Below are 27,485 nucleotides of genomic sequence, written 5' to 3'. Positions count from 1 at the left end.
GTATGTGGACCATTTCCATCCCCTGAAATATTCCAGGGACTCCTTGATATGGGGTTAGATTCCTATGTTATACTTTAAATCCTGTTAAATCCTTTAAATCATATGAAAAATAAAACCTTGAAGTAGAATGGTAGTTTAAGACATTAACAATTCTCTGTGTATGTTTGTGTGTGTGTCTACCTCTCTGTCTCCCCCTCCCTCCCTTCAATGTAATGAATATATATATTTCTTTTCATGGTCAGCAATGCTTTGAGGATGAGGCTGGCAAGGAGTATGTGTATAAGGAGCCTAAGGTCACCTCTCTGGCTGAGGTCTCAGAGCGGCTTTATCATCAGTATTGTGAAAAATTTGGCAAGGAACTTGTCAAAATGATCATGGATTCCAGCTTTGTAAGTTTTCATTACTAGATCTGTAATACAGTAGTTTTAAAAAATGTCTTTATTATTTGTAAAGGTCCCTATACATACAAACGTTGATCTGGTAGAAGCACCAAACTTAATGTATTGAATGCTGACATTACTGATTGAAAGTAGTAGGAGGAAAGCAGCCACAGGTTATCTGCTGTCTATGTGTGAAAAAATGTAAGAAATACAGTTAAAGTTTATAGATAGATCTTGGATCCAGTCTGGAAACAGTGTCAGCTCCTCCAGATGGAGATGCAGGAGTTGACAGATTTTGAAAATGGGCAGGTTTGCTGTCCATCTCGCAGAACCACCACAAGGAGGTACCCATTGTTGGTCCTACTTTGTGTCTTTGGCACTGGTGGCACAATCAGAAATGTGCAGGTTTTGTATTCTCAGTCATAGAATCAAGTCCTCCATTTATATCTAATTCTTAAATGTGACTTAGGGCAAAGATGATGGTCTTGGTCAAAGCCATGTGCCCTCTGGTGTATGCTCACCTTAATGTGTGTCAATATTCTGACACTTAACCACTTCAGTATGAGTCAAATTGTCTTGCGCAGCATCTGCTGCCATATGTACGATTCATCACAGTGCTCATATTATAAAGTTAAAGTCACTGCTGTATTACTTGTTCTCTTTTACTCTGAATAATAATAAACACAGAAAACATGAGCAAACCAGTTCACAGAATCCAGGGGTAATTCATGAACAACTAAAAAATATATATATAATCAAGACACTGACACCAGCATCCTCATGTACCCACTCTCACCTCACCTCATGACACCTACGTAGGCGTCATCATACCAAAGTAGTTAAAGTGTCAAAAGGGTAGGGTAGTGATGCCAGGACTCAAAACAAATATTTTTTACGTAAATGAAAATTTATTGAATCTTGAAACTTGTATGTGTCTGCCATATGATAGGAGTTTTATTCAAGGAAGTTTCCCCACATTGTTTTTGATTACCAAAGTTAATTAAGCATCATTTCAGGAAAAATAATTATCTTATCACCATCTTAAGTTCTTTTTACAAGAAAATCTAAGGAAATTCATTCAAGATATATATATTTTAGTAGGAAGATCAAATCATTCATACTTTTGTGATCTTTCTAATACAGATCTTGTTCAAGGGAAAAGAATGTTCCAAATTTTGTTTCACTTCAAGTGTATTGAATTTTACCTCTGTACTTCAGGTGGATCCAGATGAACTAGAATCTCGCTTTGCGTATGTACAAGTAACCCACGTCAACCCTTATTTCACTGAGGACGAAAGAGGTGCAAGACAGACTGAATTTGAGAGGAATAACAATGTATCTGTCTTCATGTATGAGACTCCCTTTACCTTAGAGGGCAAAGCACATGGAAAACTCGAGGACCAGTGGAAGCGTAGAGTCATCCTAACCACTGAATACTCTTTCCCATATGTGAAGAAACGTATTCCTATTACAAATACTGAGGTTAGTACTTATTTGTTTGTGTACTAATGCTTTGATAAAGAAATCGCCTGAGGTTGCACTCCTTAACTGTTCAAAACTAATTTCAGGATTGATCAACAGTGGAATCTATCCTCTCAATATTGAGAATCTTGCATCACCCATTATTGTAAGTTTTAGGTCATTACAGGAGCCTGCAATATTGGAGTTATTCTGTAATCAAGAGTTTTCTTAGTCTTTCAAAAATTCCACATTTGAATTTTCTCAGAATATTTTTATTTGAACATTTTCAGTTTATTTGTACATGCTGAGTAAAAAAAAATGGGAGTGTTTCAAGTTGAAGGTAATTGATTTATTATTGATATGATGAATCTGTTTACCTGATCAGTCACTCCTTTACCCCATCTCTCTTTTGCATGAGAATTGTTGTCCTCAGGTTGCCAACCATGGTGACCAGTTTGGCTCAGAAGTCACTCAATGAAGACATCTTACATTCAGTTGATTAAATCTGGCCCTATCTGTTACTATTTTCCTACACAGAGCATCTAAAGGAGCTGTAATCCGATTTTGTTATTCAAAAGACTTCACTGCATCTAGCAATTTGTTCCATAACATCTTGTATTGCTGTCTGTAGAGTGAATGAGAGATAGTATTTACCTAGTTGTATTATATGGAGTGATTGTGCCAACAGCACTGTATGGGGCAGAAACGTGGAACATAAGAGAAGAAGAGAGAAGGAGTTTGAATGTGTTTGAGATGAGGTGTCTGAGAAGTATGGTGGGGGTTACTAGGCTGGATAGAGTGAGAAATGAGGAGGTGAGGAGGAGAACAGGGGTGAAAAAGGATTTGGGAGATAGGGTTGATGAAAGAATATTAGGATGGTTTGGACACATGGAAAGAATGAGTGAAGAAAGAATAGTAAAAGAGGTATGGAAGGCAGATGTGGAGGGAGTGAACATGAGGGGACGTCCTAGGATGAGGTGGATGGATGGGGTGAAGGGGGCTTTGGGGAAGAGGGGAATGTCTGTTGAAGAAGGAAGGGAGAGGACGGAAGACAGAGGTGAGTGGAGAATGGTTGTGTATGGATGATGTTGTGATTGCATGAGGAGGAATGGGTGGGGAGTGGGGTAGTATGCGTGAGTAAATTTTGACGCAGCCCGAAGGGATTTCTCCCCGTCCTCTCCTTATATGCAAGGGGGGACGGAGAGGGGGGGTCGCCGATTAAATGAAGCGGCCTTGCTGTGGATGTGCTGTGTCTTGCGACACTGCTTCTGACCCAGGGCGGTGGGCAGGGTGCAGGGATGACCCGTCATCCAGGAGGTGCTCAGATGAGAGGGAGGGTGGGAGGGGTGTGGAGTGTATTTAGGGATGAAATGGGTGGGAGTGTTTTTATGCCTTTCCCTTTTTGGCTACCTCCCTTGGAAGGGGGAAAAAGCCTTGGTATATATATGTATGTATGTATTATATGGGAAGGAAGCTATGCTCGTGGTGACCCGTCTTTATATCTTTCAGCATCAAGTTTTATCTTAAAATCTTGAATGGTGTTTGCACACACTGTTTCTTTATCTAATTTATTCCAAGTATCCAGTACTCTATATAGGAAGATTTTTTTTTTTTTTTTTTTTTTTTTTTTTCTTTCTTTCTTTCTTTCTTTCTTTCTTTCTTTCTTTCTTTTCAGATCTCTTCTGTAGTTATCCTTTTTGAGTTTCTTTTTGTGTCCTCTTGTTTTTCCATTGTCCCATTTTAATAAATCATTCCTATCTAGGATTACCATTCATGATTCTATAAATGGTCAGGTGGTCTGTGTCTTCTATGCGGTGGTCACATTGGGCATTTGGCCTCTGTTGCTAGGCCAATTCTGTGATGGTATTGTGTACCTGATGAACTAGAAAACATTTAATTTTATGGTGTGTAACCACTACACGTACAGTATGTTTTTTCCATTGCTTCCAACCTCTTCAGGTCCATGAGATGTCTCCGATAGAAGTGGCCATTGACGAAATGGAGACCAGAGTGAAGGAACTGCGAGAGATTACCCTCAAGAGACCTACAGATGTGAAAAAGCTTCAACTTCGACTTCAGGTTAGATTTTGACCGTTGTGTGTCATGGTCTGAAAAATATTTTATGCATGTAGCCAAGAGAAACATTGTTAGTAGACCTTGAGTACCATACAGGGAGTTATTTGCATATTTCAGCTCCTGTTCTGATAAGGTTAAAAGTGACATTGCCTTGGGCCTATTCCTTAAAGCATTTAGAGTATGTACTCGCCATAACCTTGATCCTGAAAATAAAAATGTTAATTTCCAGTTAAAGAAACTAGCTTTCCCATCCTGGTTTTTAGGTTAAAGCACTGAGTAAAGCCAAAACTGACTTATACAATAGCTCATTCTCTTCCTCCTGGGATATTTGTAGAAAAGTAATTAAAATGCCCTATGCTGTGACTGTCCCTCTATTATGCTGTCCACCCACTCGTAATACTGTCCTGTACCACTTCTCTGAAGATTTATTTTCTTATTTTGCTGAACCCTGTGGGGTGAGGGGGGGTGGAAGAATACTGCAACCAAGTGTTCCTACTTGAGTCGTAAAAGGTGACAAAAACAGGACAGGGATAGGACTAGGCATCCTACTCTCTGTTGCCCCAAAGGGGACATCCCTAAAAAAAGCCAAAGGCATAAGAGGGTCTGGGAGGAGCTTTTTTTTTCCAACCATAACCCAAAGGTTTGGGTCTTTTCATGTGCATGGATGTGGTACAGATGAGAGTAAAAGGGAAGAGATTGGCAGTATGTTTGTGAAAAAAGAAAGATGAATGTGTTGGCACTGAGTTTGGGAGTGTAGTTGGGAGGGTGTCATGAGTGAAGAGAGAATGAGAGAAGGGGTGACTATACTAGTAAGTGAAAAGATACATAAGCATGTGGTGCAGTGGAAAGAGGTTTCTTCAAGGTTAATGTGGATGAAGATGAAACTGGGAAGGGAGATGTGGGTTTTTGTAAGTGCATATAGGCCTGGTAGTGAGAAGAGTTTCGAGAAAAGGGAGGTTTTTGGATAGACTTAAATGAGTGCATATTGGGGGGTTAGGGAGAAATGTCAATGAAGTGGTATTGGGATATCTCAGTGCTAAGGTAGGAGACAAACCAATAGACGGAGTGGTTGGGAAGTCTGGAGTTCCAGGAAAAAATCATAGTGGAGAGATGATGGTAGAGATGTGTCTAGAGAGTTGATGATAGCAAATACAGTGTTTAGGAAGAAAGTCAAACATAAGTACACATGGGAGAGGGTAGTGGATGGAAGGGTGGTAGATAGGGCTTTAATGGACTGTATAGTGGTAACCAGAAGAGCAGGAAGAGTTTTGGATGTACATGTTCTAAGGAAGAGAGTGGGGGAATATCAAATGAATTTTTGGTGGAAGGTAAGTTAAGAGTGGAGGATAGATGAAAAGAGAGGAAAAGGACAGAAGGTGGGGAGGTGCTTAGAGTAAACTGTTTGAATGAGAAAGAAAAGGAGTACAAGAAGCTAAGAGAAGAGTGGGAGGGAATGAAGGATAGAGTAGAACTAGGAGTGGAGAAGGAATGTGGATGGTTCAAGGAGGGAGTCACAAGGTGTGCAAAGATGGTGTGTGTGGAACAAGAATGATGGGAGGAAATAGAAAGAAGGGTAGTGAGTGGTGGGACGAGGAATCAAAGAAGGTTGTAGAAGAGAAGAAATGAACATCATAGATTGGCTACAAAATAGGATGAGAGAATCATATGAGTGGTACAAAGAAAAGAGAAGTGAAGCATAAAATAAAGGAGGCAAAGAGGAAAGCAGATGTGAAATGGAGTAAGAGTGTGACAGAAAATTTTAGAAGTAATAAAAAGATGTTTTGGAAGAAAATTAAGAGAGGAAGAGGAGGCGAATCAAGTAGAGAAGAAAAAATAAAAGGTCCACATGGAGAGATGATAATGGAAGAGAAGGCAGTAAGAGGAAGATGTGCAGAGTATTTTAGGGTGTTGCTAAATGTGAAGGATAGGGAGGGAAAGGTAGTTGTAGTGGAAATTGCTAAGAAAATGATAGTGATGAATGAGGACAATGGAGGAGAAATAAGGAAAGATGAGATGAAAGCAGTTACTAACATTATGAGAGCAGGTAAAGCACCTGGGTTAGATGGGTGTCATTTGGAGTGTCTAAAAAAGGGAGGTACAGTGATGGTGGACTGGCTTGTGAGGTTGTTTAATGTTTGTCTGAAAGAGGGTAGAGTGCTGGAGGACTGGAGGAGACGCTGTATAGTTCTACTTTACATGGGAAAAGGGGACAAGTGTGAGTGTAATAGTTTCAGAGGGATCAGTTTGTCGAGTGTGGTTAGGAAGGCTTATGGGAGGGTTTTCATCGAGATGATTAGGAGGGGAACAGAGGGAGTAATTGTTGAGGAATAGTGTAGGTTTAGGACAGGTAGGGGTTGCGTGGATCAGGTTTTTATTGTAAGGTAGATATGTTAGAAAGCTTTAGGAAAAGGAAAAGATGTTTTTTGGGCCTTTATGGATTTGGAAAAGGCTCATGACAGGGTAGATTGGAAGGCACTGTGGGAGGTATTGCAGATATATGGGATAGGAGGAAAGCTGCTAAGAGCAGTCATGAGTTTTTACGAGAGTAGTAAAGCCTGTGTTAGAATTAGAAATAGAGAGAGTGGTTTGAGTTAAAGGTGGGACTTCCCTAGGGATGTGTTATGTTACCTTGGCTGTTCAGTTTATACTTGGGTGGGGTGGTGTGAGAGGTAAACACAAGGGATTGGAGATGGTTACAGAAAATGGAGAAAAATGGGAGATAAGCTAGTTGTTGGTTGCTGTCTCCACTGTGCTTGTAGCAGGATCAGAGGAGGGTTTAAGGAAATTGGGACATTTGGAAATGCATTTTAAAAGGAGATTGTATGGAATGATTGTGCCAACAGCACTGTATAGGGCAGAAATATGGGACATAAGAGAGGAAGAATTTGAATGTGTTTGAGATGAAATGCCTGAGAAGTATGGTAGGAGTTACTAGGCTAGATAGAGTGAGAAACGAGGAGGGAAAGAGGAGAACAGGGGTAGAAAGGGAGTTGGGAGATAGGGTTGATAAAAGAGTATTGAGATGGTTTGGATACATGGAAAGAATGAATGAAGAAAGATTAGTAAAAGAGGTGTGGAAGGCAGAGGTGGAGGGAGTGAACATGAGGGGGTAACCAAGGATGAGATGGATGGATGGGGTAAAAGGGGCATTGGGAAAGAGGGAAATGTCTGTTGAGGAAGGAAGGGAGAAGACAGAAGATAGGGGTGAGTGGAGAATGATTGTGAATAGATGATACTGTGATGCATGGGAGTGGATGGGGGGTGAGGGAGTATGTTTGAATATTTTGATACAACCTGAAGGAATTTCTCCCCATCTCTTTTTCTGCATGAAGGGACAGAGAAGGGGGTCACCAATTAAATGAAGAGGCCTTTCTGTGGATGTGCTGTGCCTTGGTACATTGCTTCTGACCCAGGGCAGTGGGCAAAATGCAAGGATGACCCGTCATCATCCAGGAGGAACCAAGAAAAGAGGGAAGGAGGGGTGGTGAATGGAAGTGGAGTATGTGGGGATGGAATGAATGGGAGTGGATTATGCCTTTGTCTACCTCCCGTCTTAGGGGGAAAAAGCCGTTGGTATATGTTTGTATGTACAACACAAACAACAATTGAGGACCAAAGGACTATTGCAAGTCAGTGAAAGTGGGGGCATCAGTTATTATTTAACCCTCAGTGTACAATAATGCCGATGTCGGTGTCATGAGGCATGAGTGGGTGTACAAGGATGCTGGCATCGGCATCCTGATTATATTTATTTTGTAGTTGTAGCTGAATGATCCCCATATTCTGTGAACAGGCATGATCGCATTTTCTGTGGCTACCAAAATTCAGGGTGAAAGAGAATGAGTATTACAGCTGTAGCTGTGTGTCTTATAATACACATATTGTGATGCATCATCAGATCATAGTACATCAGGTAGCACACAAGTATTTGACTCATATTGAGGTTAACCCCTTACCTGGCAACTTTTTGGGGGGAAGACGTTTCATTTTAAGACATTTTTTTTTTTTTTTTTTTTTTTTTTTTTTCAAACTGATTATGAAAATAACTTTTATTTTTATGTATTACCAATATTTTACTTTAAATTTTATTTTGAAGATACCATTGCCAACAAAAACGAGATTTTTTTTTTTTTTTTTTTCCAACTTAATAATCAAAAGTAAAGGGAAATTACACACTTATCTTACTCTTTTTTATATCTTATTCTACAATTGATAATCCAGGATTTCCAGTGAATGGGAAGCATGGTGGTGGAGAAAGCATGTTTTGTTCCGACACATCATGTCGACACCAATGTCATAAATCCTCCTCCTCTTCCTCCTCCCCACTTGAGAGAGAATAGCCATCGTCAGATGAACTTGCACTCTCACCTCACGTATCCAAGCTTCTAATTGAAGCTTCATATTCATTCTCATCATCTGAGCTCGACATCTTGGCATAATTCATAAAAAAAAAAGTGAGTGTATGTGTGCAAAAGCAATGAGTCTGCTTCATTTGACTGATACCTTAACACTAACAAATGTATCCTAAGGCAGAAGAGACACAGCAACCAGATGTAAAATTCACTGAGTATACTTGTTGATGGCTGAGAATGGCCCTAATTCAACAATTATACTCTGAAAAAGAAAAATTGGGTGAAGACGAGTTTACTCGTCCTTGCTGGGTAATGGGTTAATACCTGGAGACACATTCCTTATAACATTGGTGGCTATTGGCAACCCATTACTTACAAATTAACCCTAAACAAGCACTTTGTGGACAACATCCTTTGTGATTAGTCAAATGTTGCATCATGTGTATGAAATGCCTGACCAGTTCCACCTCTGGTGTAGTATTATCCTTAAGGATAGATGCACCAATTACCACAGACAAAATACTAATACCCTATCTTTTGTATCCTGCAGGGGAGCATCAGTGTTCAGGTGAATGCTGGACCACTTGCTTATGCTTCCACCTTCCTCGGGGAGAACCATGCTCCTTCGTATCCAGCAAACCAAACTTCACGGCTCAAGGAAGTCTACAGGTAAGTTCAAAATAAAGAAGTTCATGAAATATATAATTTGAATCCATCATTAATGTAACATGAGAAAGAGATACACAAACACATTACTTTCAAGAACAAAACTATTCCCCACTAAATCAAATACCCCTCATAAGGGACTACAGTGGTGATCCTTTGAAACAGATATTGTAGAGAATCATGCCCTTGCTGTAAATCTTCGAATTCTATCAATACCCTCATATTTTCATCTCGAGGTGCAGCTTTAAGGTGTTAGTACTTGGTGTCTGGATATCTTGTATCTATCAGCTTCAGTTAACTTTCACTCATTTCTTCATGTAAGGAGAGTAGACAGCAGTAACTACTCCCTTCTCTGCTCCTGCCTCTTCTCCCAGCTGATGACTTAGAAACAAAACCTACAGTCTGATATCTACTGCCCAAGTTGAATAAAATCATCTTAATATTAAGCTATAAAATGTGACACAATATTGAAAGTCCATAAGGCCAAATACATTCAGGCCTAATCTTGTTGATGCAGCTATTGCATTGGATATTTATTATGTAAACTGCTAAATTTTGTATTTTTCAGGGAATTCATGTTTGCTTCAAAGCAGGCACTCGAACTGAATGCCACAGTGATTAGCAACGACCAATACGAATACCAGATGGCACTCGAAAACAACTTCACGGACCTCCTCAACTCTTTGTCAACCATCCTTTGTGAGCCTTTGTTGGCAGCTCAGGTACAGGTGGATAGTGTGATCAAGCGCTCCTCACAGCATTATTTAAGCATGATCAGCTCTCCGGGAGGCTCCAGTATAGCCTGATTATGATCTTTTTAATACGAGCCTCAGGTTTCTGTCCCCAAAGCCCCAGTGTAGCCTTAGTAGCTAGGTCATTTTACCCAAGGTTTCACCATAGCCCAAGTGTGTTTGGCTCGCGTAAGGCTCCAGTGCAGCATGTTTGTTTGGCTAACATGCTGTAGTGAGGCTTCCTCTCAGCATACCAAAGGCACCAGTGTGGCCTAAGGTCGAGTCAACATCATTCTGCTCGAGGGAACTGTGCCCATAGGGATTCAAAAGTATTTTCTGTGGTCTTATGACAATGGTGATGACGTTATGATTTGTACCGTGCCCAAGCTTTAAACGACCTCATAGCATGCCACTGTTTTGTAAGTGTATAGTAGAGCTTCATGTAATGCAGGGTAGTTGTCTTCTTCATATATTTTTAGTGTTTGAGCTGACAATATGACTGTTGCGCCAAATTTGGCGCCAGACAAAAGAAGTTTGGAAAGAATCTCAACCCATCACGATCCCTCACCCCCCCCCCCTTCTCCAACCCTGAGCACAAACCATTTTTCACAATAGTAAAGCACAACATAAATTATTCAATAAGGAGATTGAAATAGATCTGAGGTAAGGATTTTAACCTTTAGATATGTTGTTGAAGTTTTCGTAGAGATTTACGAGAGATGAAAAATATTTTTAAGAAAATTGGAGGTCAGATGGTAATGAAATATGCAAATATTTTGTGAAAAAGAAAAGCAGAATTTTTTTTTGTTTTATTCTGTATTCTTTGAATTGTTTTAAATGATTGTTTCCCAATGTGGGATTTACAGTAGAAGCATAATTCGATAAAGTATTCACAAATTATGATTAAGAAGGTTGAATAATCAGACCCATAAGTCACAATTTTGCAAGGTAGCGTGTGTTCATGTTTGTGCCGTGTTAGTAAGAGAAGACATTTGAATGCCATATTCCATAGTACTCACAATTCCGTACTTACTATCAACTAGTCAGTCACTATTCTTGTTGCCTATCTCTAGTAGAACAGTTGCTGTGGCAGAGAACAAGTTCACTATGTACAATACATTGTGCTGTTCTTTCTCTTTTCACTTTTCAATAGCTGTGGGATACCTTTTGTGTGAATGCCTTCACTCATCTAGCTTGTGTCAGTCTGATTGGTGTTTTTCAAGTTTTTGAAGCTAGATTTATTGAAGGTGAGATACATATGATATGGTACCTTTCTGCTCACCTACTGGCAGCATTTCCTGGGATATTTTACTTTCCCAAGAGTATCTAACCATGACCATAAATATGGCAGCTACAGTGTATAAAGTGGTAGTGAATGACATTGCAGTTGAGTGGTGAATGTTTTAAATGAGGTTTGCAAATGTGAATTTCCAATCGGCCAAGGAAGACAGAATTTTAAGCGTGCATCAGTTGATGTTGCACAGGAGCAGTTACACAGTACAAGGGACTAAGTCACAAGCTATGATTGTTTTATTTTTGTAAGTAGGCTATGTTAATTGTAAACATGGTTTCTATGCAATGATTAGAAAAACCATAAGTAGAGAAACACTCATGCTGGGAAACCTTTTCTCCGGCTTGTTATTTGTTTAGTTTTGCCCATCTTGTAGTCGAACTTGATTTAATACTCAGAAATACAAATGCCTTTATATTGTTTTAATTTACTGAAGAATTATATGACATTATTATTATTATTATTATTATTTTCACATTGATCTGAGAAGAGGAATAGAGGAAATCAGATGTATTATTTGAGAAGGTATATTTCTAGAACTGTAGAATACATGGATTTTGTAATAAACTAAATTAATCTTGCTAAAGACACAGTAGTCCCTCCATAATATTAAGTTGATAAATGAATTAATCATCTGACTATTCCTCTGTGCCCAAAACATTTCTTTTTTAGTTTAGTTGATTAGTTAATTTTCTGTTACTAGGTATTACCAGAATTGCATTGATTTGTAGAATGAAATCGTCTAAGTCAAGCCTTGTACTCTGAAAGGGCAAACACAAAAAAGAAAAGTTAAAGAGATAGGAAACGTTTTGCAGCGACAAGAAAGCAGAAGGTGTGTAGTGTAGAGAAGTGGCTAAGCTGTTGTGTGACTAACATTTCGTTTATATCGGCCAGCAGCTGTAGCGAAAGTGGTCAAGAAATGTCAAAGTTACTGAATATCATAACTGGTTATTCATGCCACACACTTTAGAATTTTATAAGGTGTTTTATTAATGTCAAAGTAAATATGGCAGAGCCGCTGTAGAGTAAATCATTGGCTTGACAATTGTGAAACCTCTGCACAATACTGCCAAGCATTAGTTGTATTACCATGATTTTATAACTTTTTACAATTTTACCTGTCTCCCTGATTCCATAATATTTTTTTAATAGTTGATTGGGTTATTCTAAGATTATATCCATTGATATAGATGTGTTGTAGCTGATATGTCTTTATTTAATTGTAGTGTCAAAAGTCACAGATTAAAATTGTATGTGTATTTTTTATAGATGTCCTCCTATGCCCCCTTTAAATGTGGTCCTCTATGACTAGAAATTATAGTTATCATTTCATATGTGGTGTCGGACACAGCTTATGGGATGCGACGTCTTAAGCGGCAGTAGGGACGGCATTTCTCTGCTGAGTTTTTATGTGTCCAACTGTATTATCCATTTGCATTTATCCCGACCTTTCATCTTCATTTGCTCTTGTTCCCATTTCTCTTCCAAATATGCTGAAACCCCTTCAGTCCAGGTGCAGCCTCTCAGCTGAGAAAAATTACATGGCATTTACCATTGTAACATTGTTTTGAGTGTGCCCTGATGTTGGAGGGATCAATTGTGATACGAATTTGCATTAATTCCATAGGTTGTCCCATAGCTGAATGTAATAGTCCATGAGTGGCCAGAATAAAAGCTATAAAGTTTACCACAGGACTAATAGTTGTACGTTTGTTAATCGTATATATCTACCGTTTCCTCCCTTGATCACCTCAGGGCCACTGATTGGGTGAAGTAATTTGTCATTAACCAGAACCAAGTCTACGAGGTATGCCAACTGGATGGAAGGGGTTCTTTCACATTATCTTAAGCCCCATTTGTGTGGGGACTACCCTTCAACTAAATGAAATGGGCTTGGTGGTAGCCAAAACAAAATGTATAAACTGTGCCACCAGGTTCATGGGGATAATTATACTTTCCGTTTATGGATATTGACATTTCATGTCTATTATTTTCCCCAAAACATTTCTCGCCCACACATTTATTTTATTCACATTTACATCAGTTTTGTACATTATTTTTTCACCAACACTTGTTCAAGTTACCCACCTATTTGCACTGAGTTTTATATTACTCATAGAGATATGTGATTAACCCTTGAATAATGGGAAGTTGTCTTCAGCTGAATTAAATTGCTTGGCTTAAGTTTAGAAAAGAAATATAAGTAAGATTGATGTTGTCTAAGGATTTATAAAATGTTTTATATTTATCTCATTGACCCTCTTGCATGTGTAATTAGTTTGATAAGTTTTCTTTCTACTTTCAGCCAATACAACTCCTAGATGGGAGTTATAGCTTGGCAGCCATAACTTGATGCCATTGTATCATGTAATTCATTTAGCAAAATGTTACTTCTCTGTGCCACTGCTAAATTTGCTGCATTTATCTTGAAAACTTTATATATTTATTTATTTATTTTCCTACAGCATATGCATCATTTGACATGTGGAAAGATAAATATGACATATCTTGTGTCATAACATGCAAGGGGGCCAATGACTTTGTCTCTGTTTCATTTATTCATTCATTTCTTTGGCATCAATTTGATACAATTCCCACTTATGACACATACCCTCACATCAACCTTTTCAACCCATACGAAGTTAACTGTTCATTGTATGACCAGTCAGCCATAACCACTACCCAACAATAAGTAACTGCTCAAGCTTATCCACCACCTAGCAGAAAATAGAAACTAACCATCCTTGCCTACCAGCAAACCATTGTCAGCCATCATCCAACAGTAGGTAACCAATTTTTAAAAATCACTTGCAGGGGTTCTTGAACTTTAATAGTGTATCAGTTTTAGTTTTCTTTGAATGTTGATGTCCATCCATGAGGAACAGTTTTGTGGGGTGGCTGACTCAAAGTATGTACCCACTCACCAAAAGCCACTCCTGTCATATCACCTCGGAGATTAAAAGTTGCATGTGCCCCACCACACTTTGTAGGTCAAATGTAGTAAAGTCCAGCACAATTTATCTGTTGTGGGGTTCAGCCAAAGCTGGTTTTCCCCCCAATTGCATCTTTAAAAGTGCCTCCCCCCCACACCTTAACTGATACATGAAAAAGTGACCTACATGTAAACAAAGCCAGTTTTATGAACTGTCCTATCACAGATTTGTGAGCTGCAAATGAACCAGTCATGGTAGCCATTGAATTTGTACCTGGGTCCAATAATGATAATAACTGCCTCAAATTTCAGACCTGTAGCCCAATAGTTACTATCAACAGTCCTTGGGTCCTCCCACAGATCTCATTGGGAAGAAACTTTGGACTGTTGTCTTTGTTATATTAGCATGTGACAGTTTCTATGTCACCAGCTTGTAGTGGTAGGAGGGGGATTCAGTCAGTAGTTGTCTGCTTTCTTTATATAAAAACGTGGTGGACATACTGTCAGAATTGTTAGAGATCTTAGGCCCAGTCCAGAGATGAAGGTGTTGACAGGTTTTGTAAATGTGGTAGGGATGCTCTTCTGATTTTTATTTCACAGGATCACCACAAGCCACACACCCAACATTAGTCCCTACATGGGCCCTCTTGGTGTGAAGTAAGATCAAAACCAATGTACCACAGTGGTACACATTATCTATATTAAGATGTGCTAGATTTAGTTTCCATTTTTTGATGTAGAGAAGTTTTGCTAGGAAAGAGTGAAAATTAGGTTCAGGTATACCTTTGTGGGTACATAGACCAAAGTCTAAGAACCCCTGTCCAAGAACACTGTAACTAACCAACTACCAATACCCTGATCATGTAACCACTTAACCATAAACAAACAGTTGCAAGTCCGTAGTTATTGCTAGAATGCCAGAAGATATGAACCTTGAGATCAATTTTTTTTTTCTTTCTTTCTTTTTCTTTTCCTTTTTTGTGTAGCATGTTATTATGCAAGGGTTCTATACATATATTTTTTTCTTCATCATTGTGTAATGAGTAAGCTATGAAACCTGAGATTGTTTTGAATGAAAGATTATGTGCAGACATTTTAAAGGACATTGATGTTGGTATTATTTTTAGCTATAAAGGAATGAAAACCTTTGCTTTATTGTAGATTGTGTCTACCACTCTAACCAAAGGTTGAACAGATGCTGAAACCTCTGTAAAAACATGCGGTTATTGATATTTAGGAATTTTTTTTCCACGATTGTTTTAGTGAAAGTATTTTTTTTTTTTTTTTCATTTCTTTTTCTTCAACTTATGTCAATTTGTCAGCTCAAGATTACAGCATCTATTACATCCATTACTTTCATTTCATTAATCCTAAAAGCTAATAATGATATAATTTAAGGTCATCTGCTTTTACATACTTTATTTGAAGATGACAGGCTTACAGATCCCCAGATAGTATGCATGACTTATCCCCCTATTGTGAATGTGATACAATGTTGCACGTGCTAGCCTAGCATTGTCGCTTCTGGACATTGGGAGTGCGTGGCTGTGCCCCAAGCCAACAAACCTGCCTTCGACATTTCCATTGTATTTTTTGAGGGATTGTTGGTGTACCTCATTGGATACAGAACAATAACTTAGATACACTGTTATTTTACTGATTGAAAGTGGTAGACCATAATGCCAGCATAATTAAACTGAAAAGAACTATTTTTTTTTTTCATATCCTTAATGTTTAAAGCATTTTGTATGAACTTTTTTTTTTCTAATGTGATTTTATACATTGCATGTTCAGTATCTTGAAAGTTTTGTACTTTCTTATTAAAAGCTTGAATGTTTATATGCTTAGGCTTTAAGGCCTTGATTTTTTTTTCTTCTTCTTCTTCTCTCTCTTTTCTTCCCATAAACCTCTCATATCCTCAGGTTGTTGTATGACAAACCAAAGCCAAAACTTCACTGATTTTTAGTAAAACTCTTAAGTCAACTCAAACTATGCATGTGGAGGCCATGCTGACGAGAATGTTCCAACATGCTATGTGTCTGGTGGACTTCCAAGTATCTGTGCCCTTTACAAGTACCCTAGCAAAAAATTCCTCTTTGTACCACTTGAATATTGCCTCCTCCAGTCCTTTGTATATGTTTTTTTTTTTTTCTTCTTCTTTTTTTTTCTTCTTTTCTTTTCTCTGACTTCTTCGCTTTAAGCAGTTTTGAGGCATTTTTTATTTTATTTTCGGTTCAGCAACCTCTACTTAATTCACCATATATGCCTCCATCAATATTCCAGCCTCTATATAATGTACCACTTTTGATTTTAATGGGAACATCTTTAACTTCTTTCCCTTCCTGAAGAGGAAACTGCAGGATATGTGTATGGGTATTAGGATATGCTGGGCACACAAGATGTAAAAGACATCAGACAATGCAAGATGGCAGTAGGACAACATGAGATCAATCAATCCATTGCCCTTGGTCTCTCTTGTGGAAGATCTGCGACATCATGAGAGATCAAAATAAGCAGAGCTGGGCAGAGTGCATCGGCATATGACTGAGTATGACAGTGAATTTAGCTAGTTTCATTATATGTGTGACTATATATGGTGAAGTAATTATGCAAGAGTAGTGAACATGAGGAAGAAAAATTAAAGATTCCCCACTATTATATGTATATCTAAAGGCCATTTCCTCCTTATCAGGGGAGTGGTGTAATCAAGGTGTATGCCCATGATTACATAAGTTTCGTAAAAAGAAGCCCGTAGATACCAGAACTATTGCCCTCCTCATGTTCCTATTGTAATTCATTGCTTAATCTGTCAACCAGGTAATGCCTATGAAAAAGTTTGGTTTACCTGATGTCATATGATTTTATTCAGCTGAGGAATGCATTCATGGGGAAATGGATTCTCGTGTGATCAAGATCCCATTTTCTGCCCACTCGACTGCTAAAATTTATCTGGAATTCATCAAAACTAAAGTCAGTTTGGAACATCACTCGGTCAGAGGCTATTGCATTAGTACATGTCACATGTAAAAGCATATCACTCATTGTAAGAATTAATAATATAGTCAATACTGACATGTTGTAGTTAGTTGTAGTTTGTTCTTTTGCTAATTTTGTTGACAGCAATTTTTGGGAATTTGTGTCACTCTACCATTGTAGTTTCTTTTGTTAATTTTGTTGACAGCAATTTTTGGAAATTTGTGTCACTCTACCTCTACACATTTTGAACAAGGAAAAAAAAAATAATACTAATATACATGTCAAACCAAAAGGAGCCTTCCTCCTGCTTCAGAGGTGAAGTTTACTGCCACCTCACCAATTCAGTATCCTTAGGAACTGACTCCCACCAGGTAAGTCATAAGTCCATGCCAAATGTGAATTAGCAAGTCACCAGTCCCCTTGATTTTTTTCTATTCCTTTCTTTTCTTTCAATCTTTTTAACCTACTTTCAAACTTCCCTTCACCAACTCCACAATTTCCTCTCAACTTTACAGTCCATCCTGTAACAAGAGCAGAGGATAGTGATCTCTAGAAGCTTCTAAATACCAATAGACTTCTTCCCCTTTATGAGAGACAACTAGCCAAGGCATGCACCTATCCTGCTACCAACCATCACCCATTTCCCTTTTATTTTAACTCCTCTTGGATGAAGGGTCATCCCAGTCCCTTACCCTCTGCCTGGCTCAGAAGAATGCAGTCATGAATTATACACAGACATACATACATACATATACCAAAGGCCCCTTCCCCCTTACAAGGGAGATAACCAAAAATACAAAGGCAGAAAAACCACTCCCACCCATTCCATCCCCACATACTCCACTCCCATCCACCCCATTCCCTCCCTCTTTTCTTGACTCCTCCAGGATGACAGGCATACTGGTGAATTATTGGTGATAACATACAGTCATGTCAAACCATCAGTCTTACTTTCAAATGCTTCTGAGTTGGCTTTCCCCATTCATAGAAGAGAGGAATACTGTAAAATGATTTCAACCTGAGAAAACCCATTGTGCTTACACAATCGCTGAAAACAGTAAAACTGTATGACAACAATTAGAAAATATAAAGTTACAACTTCAATTACAATTAACTGAGGCATATCTTAATATTAGGAAATTAGGAGTTCCCCCTGGGCTGACATCACCTGAAACACCCCCCAAACAGAAAGAATAAAAAATAAATGTAACGACACTGCTTATGGTCTAATTCTAGATGGTGGGGATTCCTTTTAATGAAATAGTTTGGAAATACTCAAAAAAAAAAAAAAAAAAAAATCACAACTACCCACAGTTGTGACAATTTTTGTCAGAACATATCTGTGTGCCTGCAATGGGTTTTCTTCCTGTATTCATCCTGTGAATACATTTTTTTTTTTTTTTTTTTTTTTTACACTAAGACTAATTTCTTGTATTTTGACAGACTTTTCCAATCCATCTCTCGTTTGTGTGACTTAATTACTGGACAGAGGGCACTTTCACTGCTGAATGATATCATCTACAATTACCCAGACAAAGTTTTACTACCATAAAGTTAGAAGTATTAAATTCATAACTGAACAGAGGGTATCCCCATATACAGTAGTATTTAATTATACTAATTTAATATGAATAAAAAAAAATAATGAAAATGAAAAAAATCCAAGGAATGTCATCTTTTTCCATTTCCAGAAGTGAATGACAGAGAAAGATTAATAGTACTAGATATTCATTCACTTAACCTTTAACATCTATCTAGATATTGATCTCCACTGTGCACAAAGTAAAAGCAATGAATAAACTCCTGCAGAAATAAGACATTTTTAGATGACATCACTAAGTCTGACCTACAGCACATACCCAACCCAACATCACATCAATTTAGGAAGAGGTACGAAGAGTCAAGTAGATAAATTTTCTTGATCATCCATTAGATGATTACTGTAGAATAATAGTTATCGTTACACAGCAGTATCAGGGAATCTTGCATCATCAAGTAACAATAATAGCAGATGACAGTGACTTCTTTGAGACTTTATGTGAAATATGTAATGGTTTTCAACTTGTTTATTAACAATCACGACTGATGTTCTTCTGTCTATGTTTGAACTTCAGTGAACTGCAGGAGTCAGTCCTGTTTCTTTAAAGTGTTCATTCACAGTTAACACTACCTCAAAGTACTAATGTTTTTTAGATAGTAAAATAGTTTGCACAAACTGGTTTCATCAATGGAGTGTCATTAAAGAATATGGTACAGTAGATCTACAAAGTTTAAGAATCTAGTAGCATTAGTATTGGTGTTTTTATTTACCTAATGTAAACATTGAATTATATTTGTATGTAAAATAATTAAATATACACAATGTAAATGTTTAATTTTTGTAAAATTCTAAGATTTTGCCTGATTTGTGAATACAGTATATTCAAGCTTATTTACAACAATATAATTTATATAATCACTAACATGCAGTCTAGAACCCACCCTACAACTAAATAGAATATTGTGTGGCACATTTACTTGTACATAATGAATGAAATTATCACCAGGTTGAAGGAGGTAAATGAGGTGGATTAACCCCTTTATTAGGGAAAAACTAATGAAAGCATTTATCATTACAACAGAATCTATGTATTTCAACATTACAACGGAATCTATGTATTTCAGCTTGTTATTGTGGCAAAGTAGCATGCAGTTGATACTTCAGGGTCTATATGGGGCGCCCCTACGGACCAGAGCCACACATCATTTTGTCTATGATAGAGGAAAACTCTGTTCATAGAGAAATGATGACACTTTTATACTACAACTGTCCCTCCGTTATGCTGTCCCCCAACCCCTTGCTGCTGTCCTGTACCATTTCTCTGAGTATTCATTTTCTGTGGTGGGGGAAAAGAATACTGCCACCAAGTATTTCCACTTGGATCGTAAGAGGCGAGAAGAAAGGGACGGGGAGTGGGACTAGGCATCCTTCTCCTTGTAGCCCCACAGGGGACATTCCTAAACGAAAAAGAGAAGGCATAAGAGGGTCTGGGAGTTTTCCGACCAGCACCCTAAGCTTTGGGTCTTCTAATGTGCGTGGATGTGGTACAGATGAGAGTAAAGGGAAGAGATAGGTAGTATGTTTGTGAGAAGAAAGATGGATGTGTTGGCTGTGAGTGAAACTAAGTTGAAAGGGAAGGGTGAGCGAGGGAGGGAAGGGGTGGCTATTCTAGTAATTGAAGAGATAGGTAAACGTGTAGTGGAGTGGAAGGAGGTTTCCTCAAGGATAATGTGGATGAAGGTGAAACTGGGAAAGGAGATGTGGGTCTTTGTAAGTGCATATGGACCCAGCAGTGAGAAGAGTGTAGAAGAAAGGGAGGCCTTTTTGATAGATTTAAATGAGTGCATAGAGGATTTAGGGAGAAATGTCAATGTAATAGTACTGGGAGTCCTTAATGCTAGGGTAGGAAATGGTCCAATTGATGGAGTGGTTGGGAAATGTGGAGTTCCAGGAAAGAATCGTAGTGGAGAGTTGATGGTGGAAATGTGTCTAGAGAGTTGATGATAGCAAATACAGTGTTTCGGAAGAAAGTCAAGCATAAGTACACATGGGAGAGGGTGGTGGATGGAAGGGTGGTAGATAGAGCATTGATGGATTATGTAATGGTAAATAGGATTATGATAGGAAGAGTTAAGGATGTACATGTGCTAAGGGGAGAGGGTGGGGGAATATCAGATCATTTTTTGGTGGAAGGTAAGTTGAGAGTGGAGGATAGATGGAGAAAGAGGAAAGGGACAAAAGGTAGGGAGGTGGTTAGAGTGAACTCATTAAATGAAAAGGAAAAGGAGAAGGAGTACAAGAAGAAGCTGAAGGAGTGGGAGAGAGTGAAGGATAGAGTAGAGCTAGGTGTGGAGGAGGAATGGGGATGGTTCAAGGAGAGAGTCACAGAGTGTGCAAGGATGGTCTGTGGAACAAGAAGGATAGGAGGAAATAGAAGGAAGGGTAGTGAATGGTGGGATGAGGAAACAAAGAAGGTTGTAGAAGAGAAGAAGCGAGCTTTCACAGATTGGTTACAAAATAGGACAAGGGAGTCATATGAGAGGTACAAAGAAAAGAAAAGAGAAGTAAAGCAAAAGGTAAAGGAGGCAAAGAGGAGAGCAGATGTGAAGTGGGGTAAGAGTATGACAGAAAATTTTGGAAGTAATAAAAAGATGTTTTGGAAAGAAATTAAGAGAGGAAGAGGAGGCGAATCAAGTAGAGAAGAAAAGGTAAAAGGTGCAGATGGAGAGATGATAATGGAAGAGAAGGCAGAAAGGGGAAGATGGGCAGAATATTTTAGGGAGTTGCTAAATGTGAAGGAGGATAGGGAGGGAAAGATAGTTGCAGTGGGAAATGCTAAGAAAATGACCATGATGAGTGAGGAAAATGGAGAAGTAAGGAAGGATGAAGTGAAGGCAGTTGTTAAGATGATGAAAGCAGGTAAGGCACCTGGTCTGGATGGATGCCATGCAGAATGTAAAAAAAAAAAGGAGGTACAGTGATGGTGGACTGGCTGGTGAGGTTATTTAATGTTTGCTGGAGAGAGGGTAGAGTGCCGGAGGACTGGAGGAGTGCCTGTATAGTTCCACTTCACAAGGGAAAAGGGGACAAGTGTGAATGTAGTAGTTTCAGAGGGATTAGCTTGTTAAGTGTAGTTGGGAAGGCTTATGGGAGGATCTTGATTGAGAGGATTAGGAGAGGAACAGGAGTAATTGGTGAGGAACAGTGTGGATTTAGGACGGGTAGAGGTTGTGTAGATCAGATCTTTGTGGTAAGACAAATATGTAAGAAAGCTATAGGAAAGGGGAAGGATGTTTTTTGGGCTTTTATGGATCTGGAAAAGGCTTACGATAGGGTAGACAGAAAGGCACTGTGGGAGGTTATGCAGATATATGGGATAGGAGGAAAGCTTCTAGGAGCTGTCAAGAGTTTTTATGAAAGTAGTAGAGCTTGTGTCAGGATTAGAAATGGAGAGAGTGAGTGGTTCGAGGTAAAGGTGGGACTTCATCAAGGATGCGTTATGTCACCCTGGCTGTTCAACTTATACATGGATGGGGTGGTGCGAGAGGTAAATGCAAGGGTAGTGGGTCAGGGATTGGAGATGGTTAAAGAAAATGGAGAAAAGTGGGAGGTGAGCCAGCTGTTGTTTGCGGACGACACTACGCTTGTGGCAGGATCGGAGGGATTAAGGAAGTTGGTGACAGAGTTTGGGAGAGTATGTGATAGAAGAAAGCTAAAGATAAATGTGGGTAAAAGTAAGGTGATGAGATGTACAAGGGGTGAAAGTGGCAGTAGACTGGAAGTGAGCATTAAGGGAGAGTGACTGGAGGAAGTGGATAGTTTTAGATACTTGGGTGCAAATGTGGCAGGAAAAGGTGGAGTGAAGGTGGAGGTAGAATGTAGACTGAGAGAAGTGAGTAAATGCCTTGGTGGATTAAAGAGTGTAATGAGGAATAGACATTTGGGAATGGATGCTAAGAGGAGACTGTATGAAGGAGTGATTGTGCCAACAGCACTGTATGGGGCAGAAACATGGAACATAAGAGAGGAAGAGAGAAGGAGTTTGAATGTGTTTGAGATGAGGTGTCTGAGAAGTATGATGGGGGTTACTAGGCTAGATAGAGTGAGAAATGAGGATGAGAACGGGTGGAAAGGGAGTTGGGAGATAGGGTATATGTATGTATGTACTAACATGAATGAAATTTATACAAGTAGTTGTGAAACAAAACAAAGTTGAAACATTGCTCCTGTGAAAAAGCTGTGAACATTGCTGACAAAATTGAAAAGAGATCAAACCTGTCTCGACTAACTTGTGGAAAGTTTTAAAATATTTCAATTGCAGTTATTGAGAATAATGTCAAATGTTGGCCTTAGTTCAAGGCAAAAAATTATTTAGTTATTTCACAAGGCATTCATCGAGAGCTTCAGCAAGGTCTAAACAGAATATTTGGTAAGACCTTGCTTATGAAAACATTGCTGTAAACATCTTGGATAAAACCTGTTGACACCATTGAAAACAAGTGAGTGTTGAAGTGCAATACATCAATGTCTACAAAAACAAGGAACAGTTTAACAAAAATGTTTGTTGAAATCTGTTAGACTTGCTGACAGCTTTTGTACATGTATTTCACAATATGATCAACACTTGATGTTTGGGTAGTTCAATCCTTTTTTGCTACAGACCATTATCACAGATTCACAGAGTGGAGTATGCAAAGTGAATTGTAGTCCATAAGGCACCTGTCACTAAAACTTGGGCATTAGATGGAATCATGATGGTTTATTTATGTGTTTCAAAATACCTGATAAAAGGTACCTGCATGAAGTGGTTTTGTGAGGACAGCAAAGAGAGTCATTTCCTTTCTGCCAATCTTGTCAGCTTTCTCATTTCCATTTGGAGGTGCAGCCCCAGGGGTCTAGTGGACCCGTGATCTCTTTGCCATCTTCATCTTTATTTCCTCCACCTATTAACACAAGGAGAGCTGACAGCTACTGTTCCCCTGACCCCTCTCTCTACTACTGTACTTTCAGCCAGTGACATGACATTCTCATACTAATACAATAAAGACATGTGGGGGCTATAAGTTTCCAATCAACAAAACCTTAGGCAACAAGTGAATTTTAAATGAAAAGGGTTAAAGTAATCACATGCACAGAGTCTAGAAAAATTTTGTAGTCAATCATCTCGACAAGGATTACTTAATAGCCTACTGATACTGAACCCTGTTTACTTTATCCTGGTATTTGTTTTCCTTTCTAAGGAAGCAAAATAGATCATGTGTATTTCTCAGTGTTTACTTAATTTTGAGGGTTTTTTTTTAATACCAATATTTCTTTTTAATGTACTCATTTCATCAAAACTATGGAACCAATGACAGGTACATGCAAGTGGTGGAATGTGTGATTATTCCAACACTGGTAATGAATGTTGCATATGGTTGTTTTGGATCTGGACATCAGCAAGTGTTGAGGGACTAGACACTAGATTCTTGTCATATTGGGGTCTGGATTCTAGAGTTACTGTTGGGGATTTATTTGATATGGGCCACATTTGGCAGGGTCTTCCATATGAAGTAACAAACCCTCTAATTTGAAAGGACACTGCAGCAAGAGATGTTCCATTGGTAATGTGTAGGGTCAGAAATCTTTGGTAGTTGAGGTTGGAGTCCAGTTCATCTAAGTGTGGGTCAAGATGAAAGCCAGCTAGTTAAGTCTAGGAATGAGGTGTCATTTATTTCTATTGGAGGAGAAGCTGATGGCGGTAGCTCAGTAGTTATTCTATTGCAGTGGTAGTAGTATTTATTTCTTCCATTGAGAAGTTAGCCATCTTCATATATGGTCTAATTGATTTAGTGTGTTGCGGAGTGGGGACTCATTACCCTAATAATAGGGAGGTACCTAGGAGTGCAGGAGGGGAATGCTTTGTTGAGACTAGGTGGGCCACTGCTTCCTCCATTCCTTTACTGGTAGGAGTTGACCCTGCAAGGACAACTAAGATAAGGGAGCAATTATCTAACAGAACCTAGTGCAACCCCTCCCCCTCATCCCTTTATAATTGAGCCTTTGGTCTTTCTTTAAAAGCTACGAGTAGTTGGAACAGATAGGCCAGAGTTGTTACTCTAACCATGGTTTGTGCAAGGCTGTTCTCATTACATTTATATTGAATGTTGTTAGAATTGTGTATTACTTACTTTGGCTTTGCACCATATAACATACTTGATCCACTGTTATTCAGTATGTGATGTATGTAATTATATGTTATAAGTTTTCTCCATGTAAAAATGTTACTTTAAATTTTGTAATTCCTTCTGATCAGTAAAGATAAACTACAAATGAATTATAGAGGTCGGCCTTGTACCATTATCTGGCTACTGGGAAATGACGCTAGGGTTCATTTTTGCGACATTTTTGGTCTTAACTTGCTTTTATTTCCAGTTTATTTTTATTTATTTTAGTAACATGGTGTCATCAGGAATTTAAAAATTATTAAATGAAAATAATTTCAGTGTCAAGCATCCTCGATATCAAACACTGAAAAAATCCATAACTCCAACCACAACAGTGTCAACACGCTGTTCACTGTTCACATCCTGCGGTCCCCCCCCCCCATTCACGTGGCGACTTATAAATCAAGATCGTTACTTATCCCATTACTTCATGTGAAGCTGAGCTTTTAATTGACATTTTTGCTCTACAGAGTAGCATATACTATAGATAAGTTGTTTTGGCAGCAGCTGAGGTTTTACAGTATTTATAAATGGTAAGGTAGGTCCTAAAGGTCAGATGCATCGAATACAAGTATGCCCAGGTGAGTGATAGATATATATATATATTTTACAAAGCGCAGACTAACCACTGGATCGCCATTAAGTTTGCACGTAGGCCACAACCCTTGTTGCTGAGTAAATATATGTTTTAATTTGATGTCTGTAACTGTTCAGTTCCATCAGCACATGCTAGTGATAACTTCCTCATATCTGCCTTTCGCCATCAGTTATTCGAGAAAATGAGCTTTGGTTGATAATTATGTAAAACTGAACCACACGGTTTGTACCATCGCAATTTAAACACGGTAACTCTTACAGCATAAGAATATTTATTTGATGATATTTCAATCATACGTGTATACAGTATACAAGATGACAGTCCGATCAGTGTTGAAGGAGAATGCAAATCGACAGTTCACAAAACCAATAGCCTATGGTAGTGATCATCTTGTAACCTGTACAATATTATAATAACCTTATGTGAAATAATTTGATGTAGATCAATTCACTCAGTCCAGTATGATAGCAATATTTTTTCATAGGTCTATAGTTTAGTCACATTGTAGGGGTGTCCAAACTGGCGTAGTGGTATTCGTCCTAAAGTAGTAATTTTGAAATTGGCTATTAATAACGACCTTGCCCGAATGACACTTATGCATGTAATAAATATAATCCCTTAAATTGTTCAAACAGCAAAACATGCCTAGATACAACAAATATTTGAAGATTTTATTATTGCAAACTAACGCTCTTCCGTGTTTGACAAGATTCGTGTTGGTTAGGCAATGAAATGACATTTGTAGGCAAATGAATGAAACGACGAAATAATGGAATGGACACCCCTGCATTGCTATTCAATATCCCGAACATATATGCTGAAAGAGGGTATCTTTGATACACACAGGCTTCCCCTATTTTGATCTTGGAGAAGCGCCTAGTCGACCGACGCTCAAACCGACGCTGCGGACCGTGTGGTGACCCAAGTGTACTCGTAGACGTGGCGAAGAGATGGCTTCATTGAACAGTGGTAGGCAAGGACTCGCCAAAAGTATAGTCAGCGCTCCGATTGTTGAGAGTAAACGAACAAGTGTTTATCTTAATTAAGAAAATCTTCAGGTAACGGCAGCATTACAGCAGCCACATAAACAAACCAGGACACTTCCCATACAACTAGTTGGATATATGGAATCTTGAAAGCGAATTTGGAATCCCTTTAGATTACTCCCCATTACTGTGATAACGTGAATACTGCGTTCGGCGTCCCGGTTAGCGGGGTATGTTCTCATTATATATATACACATATAGGTGCTAGTAATCTTGGGATCGTAACCAGTACGTTGTGCCTCAGGCAATAGAAAAGGTAATGACACACGCCCCCATTCAAAGCACATCCCCATGGAGTCACAAGCATCTGAACACAATACAGTAGTACCTGCAGAATTTGCACAATGCACTTACTTTAACATAATACCACTCACCAACATTCTCCCCTGGTGCTTCCTCGTTGAACAGTATCTAGAATCCAAACCGTTTCACTGCCTATTGTTGCTCTCCTAGATAGCCGAGGATCTACTTCTATTATCCCCTTGGCATTGTCTACAACTAGCCTCCAAACTTATCTTACTGCACTGGTCTCCCAGACGACTGGTAACATCTGCATTTGTTGTCGTCTACAACACGTTTTAAATCGGCTTTGTTTACCGTTGTTCTTCTGGACATAAACAACTACACACATCTACAAATATCGCCTACATTTGCTCTGCTTGTATCGTCTCTTTCCTCTCCTAGACCGCCAAAATAATGTACATCTGAAGTCTATTTCCTGCCAATAAGTGTGAAGAATACGCCTCCAGACCACATTTTGAATGATTATTATATTTGAATTAATCCTACTGAAGCAAAATTTATTATTATTATATGATAAATTAATTTATTTGTTTATTATCATTATTCTTTATCAATAGCTGGTTAGTCTGGGTCAGTTGCAAGGCGTTTGACCAGCGTGGCTCAAGGTAGAACGACACTGCAACTCAAAGTTAAGATGGGATGAGCGGGGGGAGTTGGTGCTTTTGTATTGATATGTGTTCTCAATTCTAAAATGCAGCGGTGGGGGTAAACCAGCTTCAGCTGGCGGCCCATGCTGCTGTGCTGTGTCTTGCTGCATTGTTTCTGACCCAGGCAGTAGGCGTGGTAAATGGCTGGCCCTTCATAACGAGTTAAAATAACGGAGAATAAGTGAGTGTTAGGTGAATTACGTAGGATAGGTTGTCATAGCTGGGCACTTCCTCTGGAATGGGGAAGGGTCCTTTTGGTATAAGTGTATTCTGATTTGAT

General features: G+C 38.8%; 1 protein-coding gene across 7 annotated transcripts in view; it reads left to right on the top strand.

The window, feature by feature from the left end:
* The window catches only part of Ziz (dedicator of cytokinesis protein Ziz), a 69,490-nt gene that overhangs the window by 41,958 nt on the left and 47 nt on the right, over positions 1-27,485 (top strand). For 5 of the 7 annotated variants that reach the window (XM_076205838.1, XM_076205840.1, XM_076205837.1 and 2 more), the window contains 6 exons: positions 243-389; positions 1,599-1,862; positions 3,801-3,920; positions 8,820-8,938; positions 9,504-9,657; positions 26,056-27,485. The exon at positions 26,056-27,485 is cut by the window's right edge and continues 47 nt beyond it. In XM_076205838.1, coding sequence (XP_076061953.1) covers positions 243-389; positions 1,599-1,862; positions 3,801-3,920; positions 8,820-8,938; positions 9,504-9,657; positions 26,056-26,172 — 921 coding nt within the window. In that variant the 3' untranslated portion in view covers positions 26,173-27,485. Of the gene's footprint in view, positions 1-242; positions 390-1,598; positions 1,863-3,800; positions 3,921-8,819; positions 8,939-9,503; positions 15,173-26,055 lie in introns of those variants that run through there. The other 2 variants (XM_076205843.1, XM_076205841.1) reach the window with 1 other exon arrangement.

Source organism: Oratosquilla oratoria, chromosome 22 (assembly GCF_046742065.1).
Source record: "Oratosquilla oratoria isolate Oo_2021 chromosome 22, ASM4674206v1, whole genome shotgun sequence".
Classification (NCBI taxonomy): Eukaryota; Metazoa; Arthropoda; class Malacostraca; order Stomatopoda; family Squillidae; genus Oratosquilla; species Oratosquilla oratoria.
This window is presented reverse-complemented; position numbering and strand designations above follow the sequence as displayed.